The following is a 13,621-nucleotide window of genomic DNA, read 5'->3' as shown; positions in this document are numbered from 1 at the left end:
GAGGACGGGAGGAGGGCGGGAGGAGGGCGGGGGGGAGGAGGACGGGAGGAGGGCGGGAGGGAGGAGGGCGGGGGGGAGGAGGACGGGAGGAGGGCGGGGGGGAGGAGGGCGGGGGAAGGGCGAGGGCGGTTACATGGTGACGGAAACATGTGACTCTGGGCGGCAGGCACACAATGCAACATGCAGGTGACGTTCACACACACGCGTACACACACACACACACACACACACACACACACCTGGAGCCGGTACCATCCTGTTAACCACGTCACCCCAACATGTGGAATTTGAAAACACGCGGAAAAACAAAAAGCAACAAGTTTCACCAAAAATGAAAGAAAAAGGGATCTGGGGGGAAAGGCTCTAAAGTACAAGGAGCTGGCGTGCACGCCGGGCTACAGCTGTGCTGGTCCCCCCAGACCCCCCCGAGCCCCCAGCCCGCTCACCCCCGACCCTGACGCCTCGGGGACACCACCTGGAGGAGGTGAGGGAGGTGAAGGGAGGCCAGTCGGGGGTCCGTCCAATCTGGCTGGTGTCCCCGTAAAAGGGAAACGGGGACACGCAAAGCGACACCATGCTGTGCGGGCGGGTGCCGTGCGGGGTGAGGGTGCCGTGCGGGGTGAGGGTGCCGTGCAGGGGGTGGGTGCCGTGTGGGGGGTGGGTGCCGTGCGGGGTGTGGGTGCCATGCGGGGTGAGGGTGCCGTGCAGGGGGTGGGTGCCGTGTGGGGGGTGGGTGCCGTGCAGGGTGTGGGTGCCGTGCGGGGTGTGGGTGCCGTGTAGGGGGTGCCCTGCGGGGGGCGGGTGCCGTGCGGGGGGTGGGTGCTGTGCGGGGGGTGGGTGCCGTGCGGGGAGACATGAGGGGCCGCCACCTGCTGCCCAGGGGAGACCCGCAGAGACGGCCAGGGCCCCCCAGGGCAGTGTGGAAACCCAGCTTCGCTGTCAGATGGCGGCCCGTGGGCTGGAGTGACACACGCTGACCGTGTCACAGGCGGCAGGCAGCCGGGACATTCCCACAACCAGCTCACAGCCTCCGTCCTCTTCCTGCTCAGCGCACCCCACTTCCCGCATCTCTCCCAGCACCGGAGAGCACCCCGCAGACAAGGCCCAGCGCTGCTCCGTGCACGCAGCAAAGGGCGCATCGCACACCGGCGAGGACAGGCCCCAAACGCTCCCCCAGGCCCCCCAGAGGTAAGTGCTCACGGACTCGAACCACCCGTGCCGACGGGTAACACATCGCACGCGTTCACTGAGACGGGTCGAGTCACCAGGAGAGATTCCAGAGCGTCTGACATCCAAAACGGAGCCTTACCTTGGTTTTGGGCTCCAGAATTTTCACTCCATAAATTGATATTTGCAACTCAACTTTCGGAATTTTCTGGCCTTCGGACTTCTTGATATGTCTTGCAAACTACAAATGAAAAATTATTCACAAAACTGTAATTGTCTCTATGAAGAATGAACACATACATTTATTTATATGTGTGTATATATATGTAAATATATGTATATATGGAATTTGTATTGAACTTTTCATTAAATTATTGCCCATTATAAAGTATTTTATAAATCCCCCGTAACCTCAAAATACTTAGAAACCCCAGTATCTACCATGACTATCCTGAAATCAGATTGGTTCCCAGTAACTTTTAGAAACCACTGTTCATCTGCTTCGGTCACGGGAGCTGTGAAACTGTGCTCGTAAGCAGAGATCAGTTTTTTTCCTGCGGACCTGTGTGTGTTTTTTTAAAAAAATTAACACGTTTATTCTTTTGTTGGTTGCTCCTCACCAAGGAGATTTTTCCATTGAGTTTTTGGAGAGAGTGGAAGGGAGGGAGAGACAGAGAGACATCGATGTGAGAGAGACACATCGGCAGGTTGCTGCCAGGGATCGAGGCTGCAACCCAGGCACATGCCCTCGACTGGAATCGAACCCGGGACCCTTCACCCTGTGCACGGAGCCAGGCGGCCGGGGCGGCCTTGGGTCTTCAGTGCGGGTGAGAGCGGGCCCATGTGATGCTCGGGGCCACGTCCACTCACGGGGGATCCGTCCACTCACAGGGGATCCGTCCCTAATGGGGGATCCGTCCCTAACGGGGATCCGTCCACTCACGGGGGATCCGTCCCTAACGGGGGATCCGTCCACTCACGGGGGATCCGTCCCTAACGGGGGATCCGTCCACTCACGGGGGATCCGTCCACTCACGGGGGATCCGTCCACTCACGGGGGATCCATCCCTAACGGGGGATCCGTCCACTCACGGGGGATCCGTCCACTCACGGGGGATCCGTCCCTAACGGGGGATCCGTCCCTAATGGGGGATCCGTCCCTAACGGGGATCCGTCCACTCACGGGGGATCCGTCCCTAACGGGGGATCCGTCCCTAACGGGGGATCCGTCCCTAACGGGGGATCCGTCCACACACGGGGGATCCGTCCACACACGGGGGATCCGTCCCTAACAGGGGATCCGTCCCTAACGGGGGGATCCGTCCCTAACGGGGGATCCGTCCACTCACGGGGGATCCATCCCTAACGGGGGATCCGTCCCTAACGGGGGATCCGTCCCTAACGGGGGATCCGTCCACTCACGGGGGATCCGTCCACTCACGGGGGATCCGTCCACTCACGGGGGATCCATCCCTAACGGGGGATCCGTCCACTCACGGGGGATCCGTCCCTAACGGGGGATCCGTCCACTCACGGGGGATCCGTCCACTCACGGGGGATCCGTCCACTCACGGGGGATCCGTCCCTAACGGGGGATCCGTCCCTAATGGGGGATCCGTCCCTAACGGGGATCCGTCCACTCACGGGGGATCCGTCCCTAACGGGGGATCCGTCCCTAACGGGGGATCCGTCCCTAACGGGGGATCCGTCCACACACGGGGGATCCGTCCACACACGGGGGATCCGTCCCTAACAGGGGATCCGTCCCTAACGGGGGGATCCGTCCCTAACGGGGGATCCGTCCACTCACGGGGGATCCATCCCTAACGGGGGATCCGTCCCTAACGGGGGATCCGTCCACTCACGGGGGATCCGTCCACTCACGGGGGATCCGTCCACTCACGGGGGATCCGTCCACTCACAGGGGATCCATCCCTAACGGGGGATCCGTCCCTAACGAGAGGCCCAGGCGCCTGAGCCCTGAGGGTCCCCCTTGCTCTCCCTGCGCTCCTCGTCCCCGCCCGCCCTCCCTCCCTCCCCCCTTTCTTCCTGGGAAATGGAAACGCGGAGAAAGCGGTGGGAGAACGGGATTTCCTCGCCCCTTTGCCTCTCCTCGGCAGATGGCTCCTCCCTCCAGCAGGGCAGGGTCGGCTCTTCTGTGTGTGTGAGCTGTGAGCACCGCCTCCAACTCGGGGCAGATGTGACCGCAGGGGTGCAGACCCCCACCCCCCACCCTCACCCTCACCCCCTGTGGCCGCGCTGCGGGGAGAGCTGTAACCAGGCAGATGCCAGTGCCCGGCCTGGATGGGCGGGGGGAAGGGCGGGGGGGGCGGGGGGCGGGGGTGCTGCTTTATTCTCCTCCGGACGGCTGTCAGCACGTCTGTCCGCCCCCAGGGGCACAGGCAGCCTTCTTCCTTCCCCGTGACAAGCATGCCTCCTTCTGCACATGAAATCCACTGATTCGGGCCAGAGGGTTTTTTGTGTTTTGTTTTTTTTCTGGAAGAGATTTGTTCTGCCTCAGTGAGAATCGTGAAAAATCACCCCGGCTCTCGCCCAAAGAGAGAGGACGGGTGTGTGGGTGTGTTCCTCTCCCGAGTCGCCTTCCCGTGTTGCAGGATGAGCGTCCTGGGGATGTGCCACGGGGCAGCTGAGACCATCACCCCCACGTGGGACCTGAGACCATCACCCCCCACATGGGACCTGAGACCATCACCCCCACGGGGACCTGAGACCATCACCCCCACGTGGGACCTGAGACCATCACCCCCACGTGGGACCTGAGACCATCACCCCCACGGGGACCTGAGACCATCACCCCCCACATAGGACCTGAGACCATCACCCCCACGTGGGACCTGAGGCCATCACCCCCACGGGGACCTGAGACCATCACCCCCACGGGGACCTGAGACCATCACCCCCAATGGGACCTGAGACCATCACCCCCACGTGGGACCTGAGGCCATCACCCCCACGGGGACCTGAGACCATCACCCCCACGGGGACCTGAGACCATCACCCCCACGTGGGACCTGAGACCATCACCCCCACAGGGACCTGAGACCATCACCCCCACGTGGGACCTGAGACCATCACCCCCACGTGGGACCTGAGACCATCACCCCCACGTGGGACCTGAGACCATCACCCGCCACGTGGGACCTGAGACCATCACCCCCACGTGGGACCTGAGACCATCACCCGCCACGTGGGAACTGAGACCATCACCCCCTACGTGGGACCTGAGACCATCACCCCCTACGTGGGACCTGAGACCATCACCCCCACGTGGGACCTGAGACCATCACCCCCACGTGGGACCTGAGACCATCACCCCCACGGGGACCTGAGACCATCACCCCCACGTGGTACCTGAGACCATCACCCCCACGTGGGACCTGAGACCATCACCCCCCACGGGGACCTGAGACCATCACCCCCACGGGGACCTGAGACCCACTAACAGCAACCCATCTGCTGCGCTATTGCTTTCCTGCCAGAAAAAAAGAAGAAGAAGAAGAAGGAGGAGGGAGGAATGAAGAAAGGAAGTAGGGTGGGAGGCAGGACAAACAAAGGCGGAGGCAGGGAAGGGGAAACACAGAGTGAGATAAAGAAAAATCAACATAAAATTTCTGGTCTGGGGCTTGTGAAGGCACTGCCTCTGCTTCACAGGAGACTGAGGAATTGTGTTCAGAGACTCACAGGTCACCCGAGCCAGGACCTGGACCCTAAGATGTGGATAGCGATCAGGCCTGGACCCAGCTCTGCAGCGACCCATCACTAAATGACTCTTTTCTTTTGCACACAGATTTTCTGCATTTAAAAACTAAACTTCTTGCCCAGCCGGGGTGGCCCAGTGGTTGAGTCGACCCAGGAACCAGGAGGTCATGGTTCGATTACGGGTCAGGGCACAGGCCCGGGTTGCAGGCTCAGTCCCCAGTGTGGGGCGGGCAGGAGGCAGCCGATCAGTGATTCTCTCTCATCATTGATGTTTCTGTCTCTCTCTCCCTCTCCCTTCCTCTCTCTCTAAAATCAATAAAAATATTTAAAAAAACCCCACAAACTAAACAGTGTCTCCTTACAGAGAGAGAGAGTGAAGTTGAATAAAAAAACTGCTGGAGTAGATTTCACAGAACTTGAGAGTTACTCTTGAGGCCACGTTTCTGGCTTATCACATGGACCGAGCCCTCTAAAATTGATACGAATTGTATTTATAAAAACAGATACTATTCGAATTAAATTCCTTACAATAACACTGGTATTAGATAGAAGTTGAAAGGGTTTTAAAATGATCAGATTTTACAGAATTTGGTATTTTCTTACATCTCAGGCTAAAACATACTCAAGAAATATAAAATATGATGTTTTGACAAATACATAGTCGCTCACAAAAATTTTTACATTTTAAAAAAATATATAAATTCTCCACAAAAATGACAGGAAAGTGGCATACAATAAAATAATCAGTTTTTAAAATCTTTCTGGAAAGTTATTAGGCATAATTAAACATGGTAGCATGGAAAATAAATTACTGAAAATCTTTTAAGTTTTCCATCATAGTGCATTGATCCTAAAATTTTCATTCTTTTTAAGTCAAAGGGCAATATATTAATATTGCAAACTTTTAAAAACTTTACTAACTATAAAATGTTACCTTAACCAAAGAAAATAAAATAAAATACTTCACTCTAGTCACTAGAGGTTAGTGGGTAACAGAGCAGCCAGAATACGTGTGATGAAGAAACCTAAGCAGGAAATTAAAATGAGGGATGTGTACACAATTAATGAGCACATTTATTTTTAAGTGGAGCCACAGCGCCATCTTCTGGCCATTCCAACATAACAGAATTAAAAATTCTTTTTTAAAAAAATGTAAATAATATACTTTGAGTTGTAGCTCAAACACACAAAAAATTTTAAAAAATACGTTAAAAACACCGTTCCATTAATTTTCATTGGTTCCCGAATCATTACCCTCAGATATGCTTTCCAAATCGAAATATTCTTTGCAATCACTCGAGTGAAGGTGGCTTCTCACAAACACATGTGTTCTGGAAGGTACTCGAAAGGCTAAGGTACGCCATGTAATTTTTATCTTACTGCCAGTCACCTCCCCTCCTTAAGAGAGTGCATTTCCAGCCCTGGCCAGTGTGGCTCAGTGGATAGAGCGTTGGCCTGCGGACTGAAGGGTCCCAGGTTCGATTCTGGCCAAGGGCACATGCCCGGGTTGCGGGCTCAATCCCCAGTGGGGTGCGTGCCGGAGACAGCCGATCAATGATTCTCTCTCACCATTGATATTTCTCTCTCTCTGTACTTCTTCCTTCCTCTCTAAAATCAATAAAGAAATATATATTCAAAAAAAAAAAAAGAGAGAGTACATTTCCAAACGTAAAACTACATTGGAACTACATATAAAGTCCCACAAAAACACATGTGTGGCCCAAGTAGGCTTATAGTTGTGAGTAAGCATCATTATTGCATTATTGTTTATTAACTACTGTATTGTTTTCCATAATAACAACTACAGGCCTACTTTTGCCCCAGGTTGTATACCAGCTTTGTTTCTAAAGCATTTCATTTCAAACATCTGTTTGTCTGGCCAGGATGCAAGTGAGTCCTTTCGGTCTGAGATTTGGGGTGACTGAATAAGGACCCTCCTAGACGTAAAGAAACACTGTGGTTAAATGCCGTTATTCTTTCGTGAAACATCCTGATTTCGGTAAGCGAAGCTGGCCTCCTGCCCCGCGTGGGAAGCGTTCTGCACAGGGAAACAGAATCTCATTCCACACCTGCCCGGGACGGGGAGACCCGGAGAGTCTCCATCGGTGCCTAGAAGCGCTGGCCCAGGACCGAGTGCGCGGTGGGGAAAGGCTGCCTCGCTTTCCCCCAAAGGGGCGTGACACCCTCCGGGACCTCAGAGCACGTTTACTTAAAACATAGGAAACATATCTGCCAATGAAATGAACACGGAAGCATCATCCATTTCCAGGTTCCCACCCAGAACAAGCCGCCCCGCTCCCATCCGTCCTCAGATCCAACGCTCAGACTCGGCTGGGCACGGCCCTGGCACAGCAGCTCCGCCTGGGGCCCCGGTCGTTGGGACCTGACTCTCCGAAACGAAGTGAGACTGGAGAGCAGCTGGGGAGCCACAGTGAACCGTGCAAACGAGGGAAAGCGAGTCTGATCTAACCCTGTCAATAGGTTCTCGAACAAGGCGCAGCGATTTATAACGGAACCAGCTTCGCCAGGGGCCCGCGGACAGGAACCACAGTGCAGGCCCATGGCATCGCATCCATGTTATAACAAAATGACACTGGGCAGGGCCGGCCTGGCTCCGTGGCTGAGCGTTGACCTAAGAACCAGGAGGTCAGGGTTCCATTCCCGGTCAGGGGCACAGGCCTGGGTTGTGGGCTCCATCCCCAGGGTGGGGCCTGCAGGAGGCAACCGATCGTGATTCTCTCTCATCATGGATGTCTCTATCTCTCTCTCTCCCTCTCTCCCTTCCTCTCCGAAATCAATAAAAATATATTTATTAAAAAAAATAAAACAGCCAAAACCAGTTTGGTTCAGTGGATAGAGCGTCAGCCTGCGGACGGAAAGGTCCCGGGTTCGATTCCGGTCAAGGGCACGTACCTTGGTTGCGGGCACATCCCCAGTAGGAGGTGTGCAGGAGGCAGCTGATCGATGTTTCTCTCTCATCGATGTTTCTAGCTCTCTATCCCTCTCCTTTCCTCTCTGTAAAAAAAATCAATAAAATATATTTAAAAATAAAAAATAAAATAAAACAAAAACCAATATTGAACGAAAGATGTTATCCGCGGACCTGCCGTTTTAGGGGGATATTAGATTTTCTTAGGAAGATAGAGATGGGAATTCTGAGGGAAGCAGTGAAGGGTCCATTGATGAATGAACAGATAAAGAAGAATGTGACATACGTGTGACTATGACTCAGCCTGTTATCAACAAGCAGGACATCCTGCCATGTGAGGCCCGGGTGGGCCTTGAGGGCATTAGGCGAAGTGGAAGAAGTCAGGCAGAAAAAGACGAATATCATACGGTCTCACGTGCAGAACCCAAAACAGAAATAACCTGCAGACTGCGGGCTGAGAGGCAGGGTTGGACGTGGGCCAACGGATACAGGGAGCAGAGAGGTACGAACTCCAGGTACAGGATACGCCAGTCCTGGGGTGTAAGGTGCAGTTCATCATCGACCATAATAAAAGCGTAATGACTGGATCACATAAATTATTAGGCTGGACGGCCGAGTGACCTTCCGGACGACGCCGGGGCCGTGAGGGCCAAGCCCCTTTGCACGAATTCCGTCCACCGGGCCTCGAGCGCTGTGTATGTGAAAGTTGCTAAGAGAGCAGAACTGAGTTTTCATCAGAGAGGAAGGGAGAGGGGGAGAGAGGGAGAGAGAGAAACATCAGTGATGGGAGAGAGAATCACTGATCGGCTGACTCCTGCCCCACCCCCCCCGGGGGATAAAACCCACAAACCGGATTCACGGGTCGATGCTCAGCCCCTGAGCCACGCCGGCCGGGCTGATATTCTAACTATGAAGTAGTTGTTACATCCCTAGTAGTTGCAGGCGTCCTCAAACGACGGCCCGCGGGCCACCTGTGGCCCGCCGAGGACATGGATCCGGCCCGCCGGGGGCCGCTGCCTGTCCTGCTTAGCAGCCGACGCGTCCCGGGCCCGCAGTGCGCATAGGAATTTGTTCATCGTTTTTTTTTTAACTATAGTCCGGCCCTCCCACGGTCTGAGGGACCGTGACCTGGCCCCCTGTTTAAAAAATGTGAGGACTTGCCGAAACCGGTTTGGCTCAGTGGATAGGGCGTCGGCCTGCAGACTGAGGGGTCCCGGGTTCGATTCCGGTCAAGGGCATGTACCTTGGTTGCGGGCACATCCCCAGTGGGGGGTGTGCAGGAGGCAGCTGATCGATGTTTCTCTCTCATCGATGTTTCTAGCTCTCTATCCCTCTCCCTTCCTCTCTGTAAAATATCAATAAAATATATTTAAAAAAAAAAAAGTGTGAGGACCCCTGGCTTAGAGCCTGCGGCCCAGGCGAGGGGAAGGCAGGGGCTGCTGGATGCCACTGCTAAGGAGGGAAACCGCACCCCGAAAACGCCCACGTGTGCCGTATCGAGAACCAACAGTTACGTGTTCACACGGATGATTCGGCGTGTTTCCTTAATCTGGTGGTATTTATTCCAGTGCCCATTTTCCACAGGGGAAGCCATTCATTTCTACCACCAACGTAGTCACGCGTGGAATGCCCATCCGCCTGCTGACGGCTTAAACAGGACCTGCACACCAGCCCCTCGGGGGGGGGGGGGGGGGTCGCCTACCTTCAGCTTCCTGACGGCGTCGCGGACCACCTCGGTGCCCTTGGGCTGCTCCACCTCCGTGCTGCCGAGAAACTGAGAGTGGCATCGGTGAGACGGCCGCACGGCCCCGCGGCACGGCGTGAGGAGCTGACCCGGCCCGCTCAGCCCGTGGGCGCGGCCTCACGCAAACCCAAATCCCAACCAGCGGAGGAGGCCGTCATGCACGTTCTTTACATGCTATGACAATGTCAGCGTATGACTGGATCACATAAATTAGCGCTCTTCCATGACTAAAACTCACCTGCCTTTGAAAATGCACACTTTTAAGATACCCAGTACCTACCACCCACCAAAGCTACACGCCAAAGTGCATTAAAAAAAATATAAAACATACAGCCCGGCCCGTGTGGCTCAGAGGTTGAGCATTGACCCAGGAACCAGGAGGTCAGGGTTCGATTCCCGGTCAGGGCACAGGCCCGGGCTGCGGGCTCCATCCCCAGGGTGGGGCGTGCAGGAGGCAGCCGATCCATGATTCTCTCTCATCACGGATGTTTCTACCTCTCTCTCCTTTTCCCTTTCTCTCCGAAGTCAATAAAAACATATTTTAAGAAAATAAAACATAGATGATCTACAATTTTACTCTATGTTCACATATACCTGAAGGGTTTTTAGTTAAAACATCGGTAATACTTTCAACAATAAAGATAAATTTACAACAACGACAACACACAAAACAACCATTTGATCTATCGAGAAAAAAGTTTCATATTCATTAACACACTGGCATAAAATCTTCTATCTTGGAGAGCATTCATACCTCTTAAACGTAAGTCCAATATCATAAAATGTTGAAGACCAATCCAAATGGAAATATGAGTATTTTCTTCTAAAAAATATTTCTATATAAATAGCAAATGTCATTTTTTGTTACATACCACCCATTATACCCCCCAAATGAGTCATGAATTCGTCACTTCTTATATCCACACTAGAGGCCCAGTGCATGACATTCATGCACTGTGGGGGGCATTCATGCACTGTGGGGGGAGGGGGGATGGTCCCTCAGCCTGGCCTGCATCCTTCAGCAGTCCGGGAGCCCGCGGGGGACGTCCGACGGACGGCTTAGGGCCCGCTCCCCCCTGGACATCCTCAGCGCTGCTGCGGAGGCAGGAGAGGCTCCCGCCCCCTCCACTGTGCTCCGCTGGTGGCTGAGCGGCGCTCCTGCGTTGAGCATCTGCCCCCTGGTGGTCAGTGCGCATCATAGCGACCAGTCTTTCTGCCGCCATGTCGATTTGCATATTATCCTTTCATTATATAGTGTGTATGTGTACGTGTGTGTGTGCGTGCACACGCTTCACATAAAATGATTAAGTACAACCTCCCCTCCATTTTTTATTTATTTATTTATTTATTTATTTATTTATTTTTTTCAAAAGTTTTTTTTAAATATATTTTATTGATTTTTTACAGAGAGGAAGGGAGAGGGATAGAGAGTCAGAAACATCGATGAGAGAGAAACATCGATCAGCTGCCTCCTGCACACCTCCCACTGGGGACGTGCCCGCAACCAAGGTACATGCCCTTGACCGGAATCGAACCCGGGACCCTTCAGTCTGCAGGCCGACGCTCTAACCACTGAGCAAAACCGGTGAGGGTCCCCCCCCCAATTTTTTTAATATAAATGTATTGGGTAACATGAGCTGCTAACATTACACGGTGTCGGGTGTACCAGGTTATAACTTGTCATGTGTGTGCTCTATGCAGCTTCCGGTCACCCTGCACCTGACCCCCTCTGCCCACTCGCCTCCCTGCACCCTCTCTCCCTCCGTCACTGCTCTCTGCTGCCTGCCCCTCCGAGCTGGCTTTGTTGGCTCCGTTCGTTTACGTGCTGCTTTTCGTTTTCTCTTCCACACGGGAATGGGACCGGACAGCCTTTCTGTTCTCTTCGTCTGCAAGCACACCCTCTTCTGTGTGTGTATCGGCCCACGGAATGGCAGGGGACAGAACAGCCACGTCACCGTGTCTTTGAAAATCGCATCGGCTCCTCCCGTCACGTGTGAAGTAAGTGACAGCTGCAGCAGCGACGCTGGGTTTTCCGACGGGCTGTCAGCGTCGCCGGCCCGAGGCACGGGGAGCGGGCTGGGACAGGGCCACGCAGGTGCAGGGCGGGGCTGTGCTCATCGGGGCTCACGGGGGGGCTCTGTGCTCCGGGCTAGGGGAAGTTAGGACATGTGAGCAGGTCACAGAGGCAGCAGCAGGCGAGCCACCGCGCCGGGGCCTGGCTACGCTGGCGTTCGCCCCCTCAGGTGTGTCGGCCAGGCCTGCGAAGACCAGAATGAGCGGGGAGATCTCCGTCCGGAAGGAACGGGGGGGGGGGGGGGGGGTGGCGGCTAAGATGCGGGAGAGCGACTCCCCACACGAGCGCCCCCGCCCGTGTCTCCGGCTTCAGACCCGGGAATTACCGGCCGTAGAGGACAGAGCACGGGGGCTGTAACCCGAAACCAGGGCCTAGGAGGCTAAGGCCACCGGTCGGGCCCAGCGCAGGCCCCTCCGTGTATGTCCGAGGCCCAGGATGCGCGTCAGGTTGGAAAAGTGCCGCCTTAGCCCGGCCAGCGGGGCTCTGGCTGAGCAGCGACCCAGGAACCAGGAGGTCAGGGCTCAATCCCCGGTCGGGGCACAGGCTCAGGCTCGATCCCCAGGGTGGGGCGTGCAGGAGGCAGCCGATCTGTGATTCTCTCTCATCATGGATGTTTCTGTCTCTCTCTCTCGCCTTACCTCTCTGAAATCAATAAAATATATTTAAAAAAGAAAGAGAGAGGGAGAGGGAGAGGAAGAAAAAAGGAAGGAGGGAGGGAGGGAGGGGGGAGGGGGGGATGGAGGGAGGGAGAGAGGGAGGGGGGAGGGAGGGAGGGAGAAAGGGAGAGAGGGAGGGAGGGAGGGAGAGAGGGAGGGAGGGAGGGAGGGAGGGAGGGAGGGAGGGAGGGGGGAGGGAGGGAGGGAGGGAGAGAGGGAGGGAGAGAGGGAGGGAGGGAGGGAGGGAGGGGGGAGGGAGGGAGGGAGGGAGAGAGGGAGGGAGAGAGGGAGGGAGGGAGGGAGGGAGGGAGGAGGGGCCCTGGGTGGTGGTGGGACACAGACACAGGGACATCTGACAGAGCTCACCCTTACGGCAGGTTCCTATGTAATGTCAGCTGACCCAAATGGGAACAACTTTAAAACTGAGAAGTAGGCCCAGCTGGCTCAGGGGTTGACCCTTGACCCATGAACCAGGAGGTCACGGTTGGACTCCCGGTCAGGGCACAGGCCCGGGTTGCGGGCTCGATCCCAGTGGGGGGTGCAGGAGGCGGCCGGTCCATGATTCTCTCCCATCACGGATGTTTCCATCTCTCTCTCTCCCTCCCCTTTCCTCTCTGACATCAATAAAATATATTTTTAAAAAAGGAAGTTGGCCAAGAGGCATTCTAACTTTAAAAACAAAACTGAGAAGTAGGTTATGCTCACACTCCCTCCGTGGCTGTAAATAGCAGACGTCACCACGGTGCTTGGGGGACACAGGTCATCCCTCTCCGCACCCCGAGCCTGGGAAGCCGTCAGGAGACAAACAGGCCGGCAGCTGGGGCACCGCTGCCCGCGGCTGCTGGGGGCGCACCGGGCTGCGCTCTGAGGCGGCACAGCGGGGACATGCCCTCTCCCCTCGGGACGCCCCTGACGGTCCCTCCCCGCAGGACACGGTGAGGCGGCCCTGGGGCCGCAGCGTGCTCATCGGTCGCCACGCCTGTGTCTGACGGTTTGGACACGCCCCTCCCAGCTGTGGGGCGCAGCTCACCCTGCAGACTGCGGGCCCCGGCACAGCCGTCCCTCTGGCATCGGGGTGACCGACGCCGCTCAGACATCGGGGTGACCTCGCCCCTCGGACATCGGGTGACCTACGCCCCTCGGACATCGGGGTGACCTACGCCCCTCAGACATCGGGGTGACTGACGCCCCTCAGACATCGGGGTGACCTCGCCCCTCAGACATCGGGGTGACCTACGCCCCTCAGACATCGGGGTGACCGACGCCCCTCAGACATCGGGGTGACCGACGCCGCTCAGACATCGGGGTGACCGACGCCCCTCAGACATCGG

General features: G+C 55.7%; 1 protein-coding gene across 10 annotated transcripts in view; it reads right to left on the bottom strand.

Annotated features, from left to right (window-relative positions):
- The window catches only part of GULP1 (GULP PTB domain containing engulfment adaptor 1), a 200,951-nt gene that overhangs the window by 31,425 nt on the left and 155,905 nt on the right, over positions 1–13,621 (bottom strand). For 7 of the 10 annotated variants that reach the window (XM_080671163.1, XM_080671167.1, XM_080671168.1 and 4 more), the window contains 2 exons: positions 9,519–9,590; positions 1,310–1,408 (listed from right to left, as the gene is read on the bottom strand). The exons of 1 other annotated variant lie outside the window; for it this stretch is intronic. In XM_080671163.1, the coding sequence (XP_080527289.1) occupies positions 1,310–1,408; positions 9,519–9,590 (171 nt within the window). The remainder of the gene's footprint in view (positions 1–1,309; positions 1,409–9,518; positions 9,591–13,621) is intronic. 2 more of the 10 variants (XM_080671170.1, XM_080671171.1) reach the window with 1 other exon arrangement.

The sequence above is a fragment of the Plecotus auritus genome, assembly GCF_963455305.1.
Source record: "Plecotus auritus genome assembly, chromosome: 5".
Lineage (NCBI taxonomy): Eukaryota > Metazoa > Chordata > Mammalia > Chiroptera > Vespertilionidae > Plecotus > Plecotus auritus.
The sequence above is the reverse complement of the archived record's forward strand: the minus strand, read 5'-3'. Positions and strand labels throughout refer to the sequence as shown.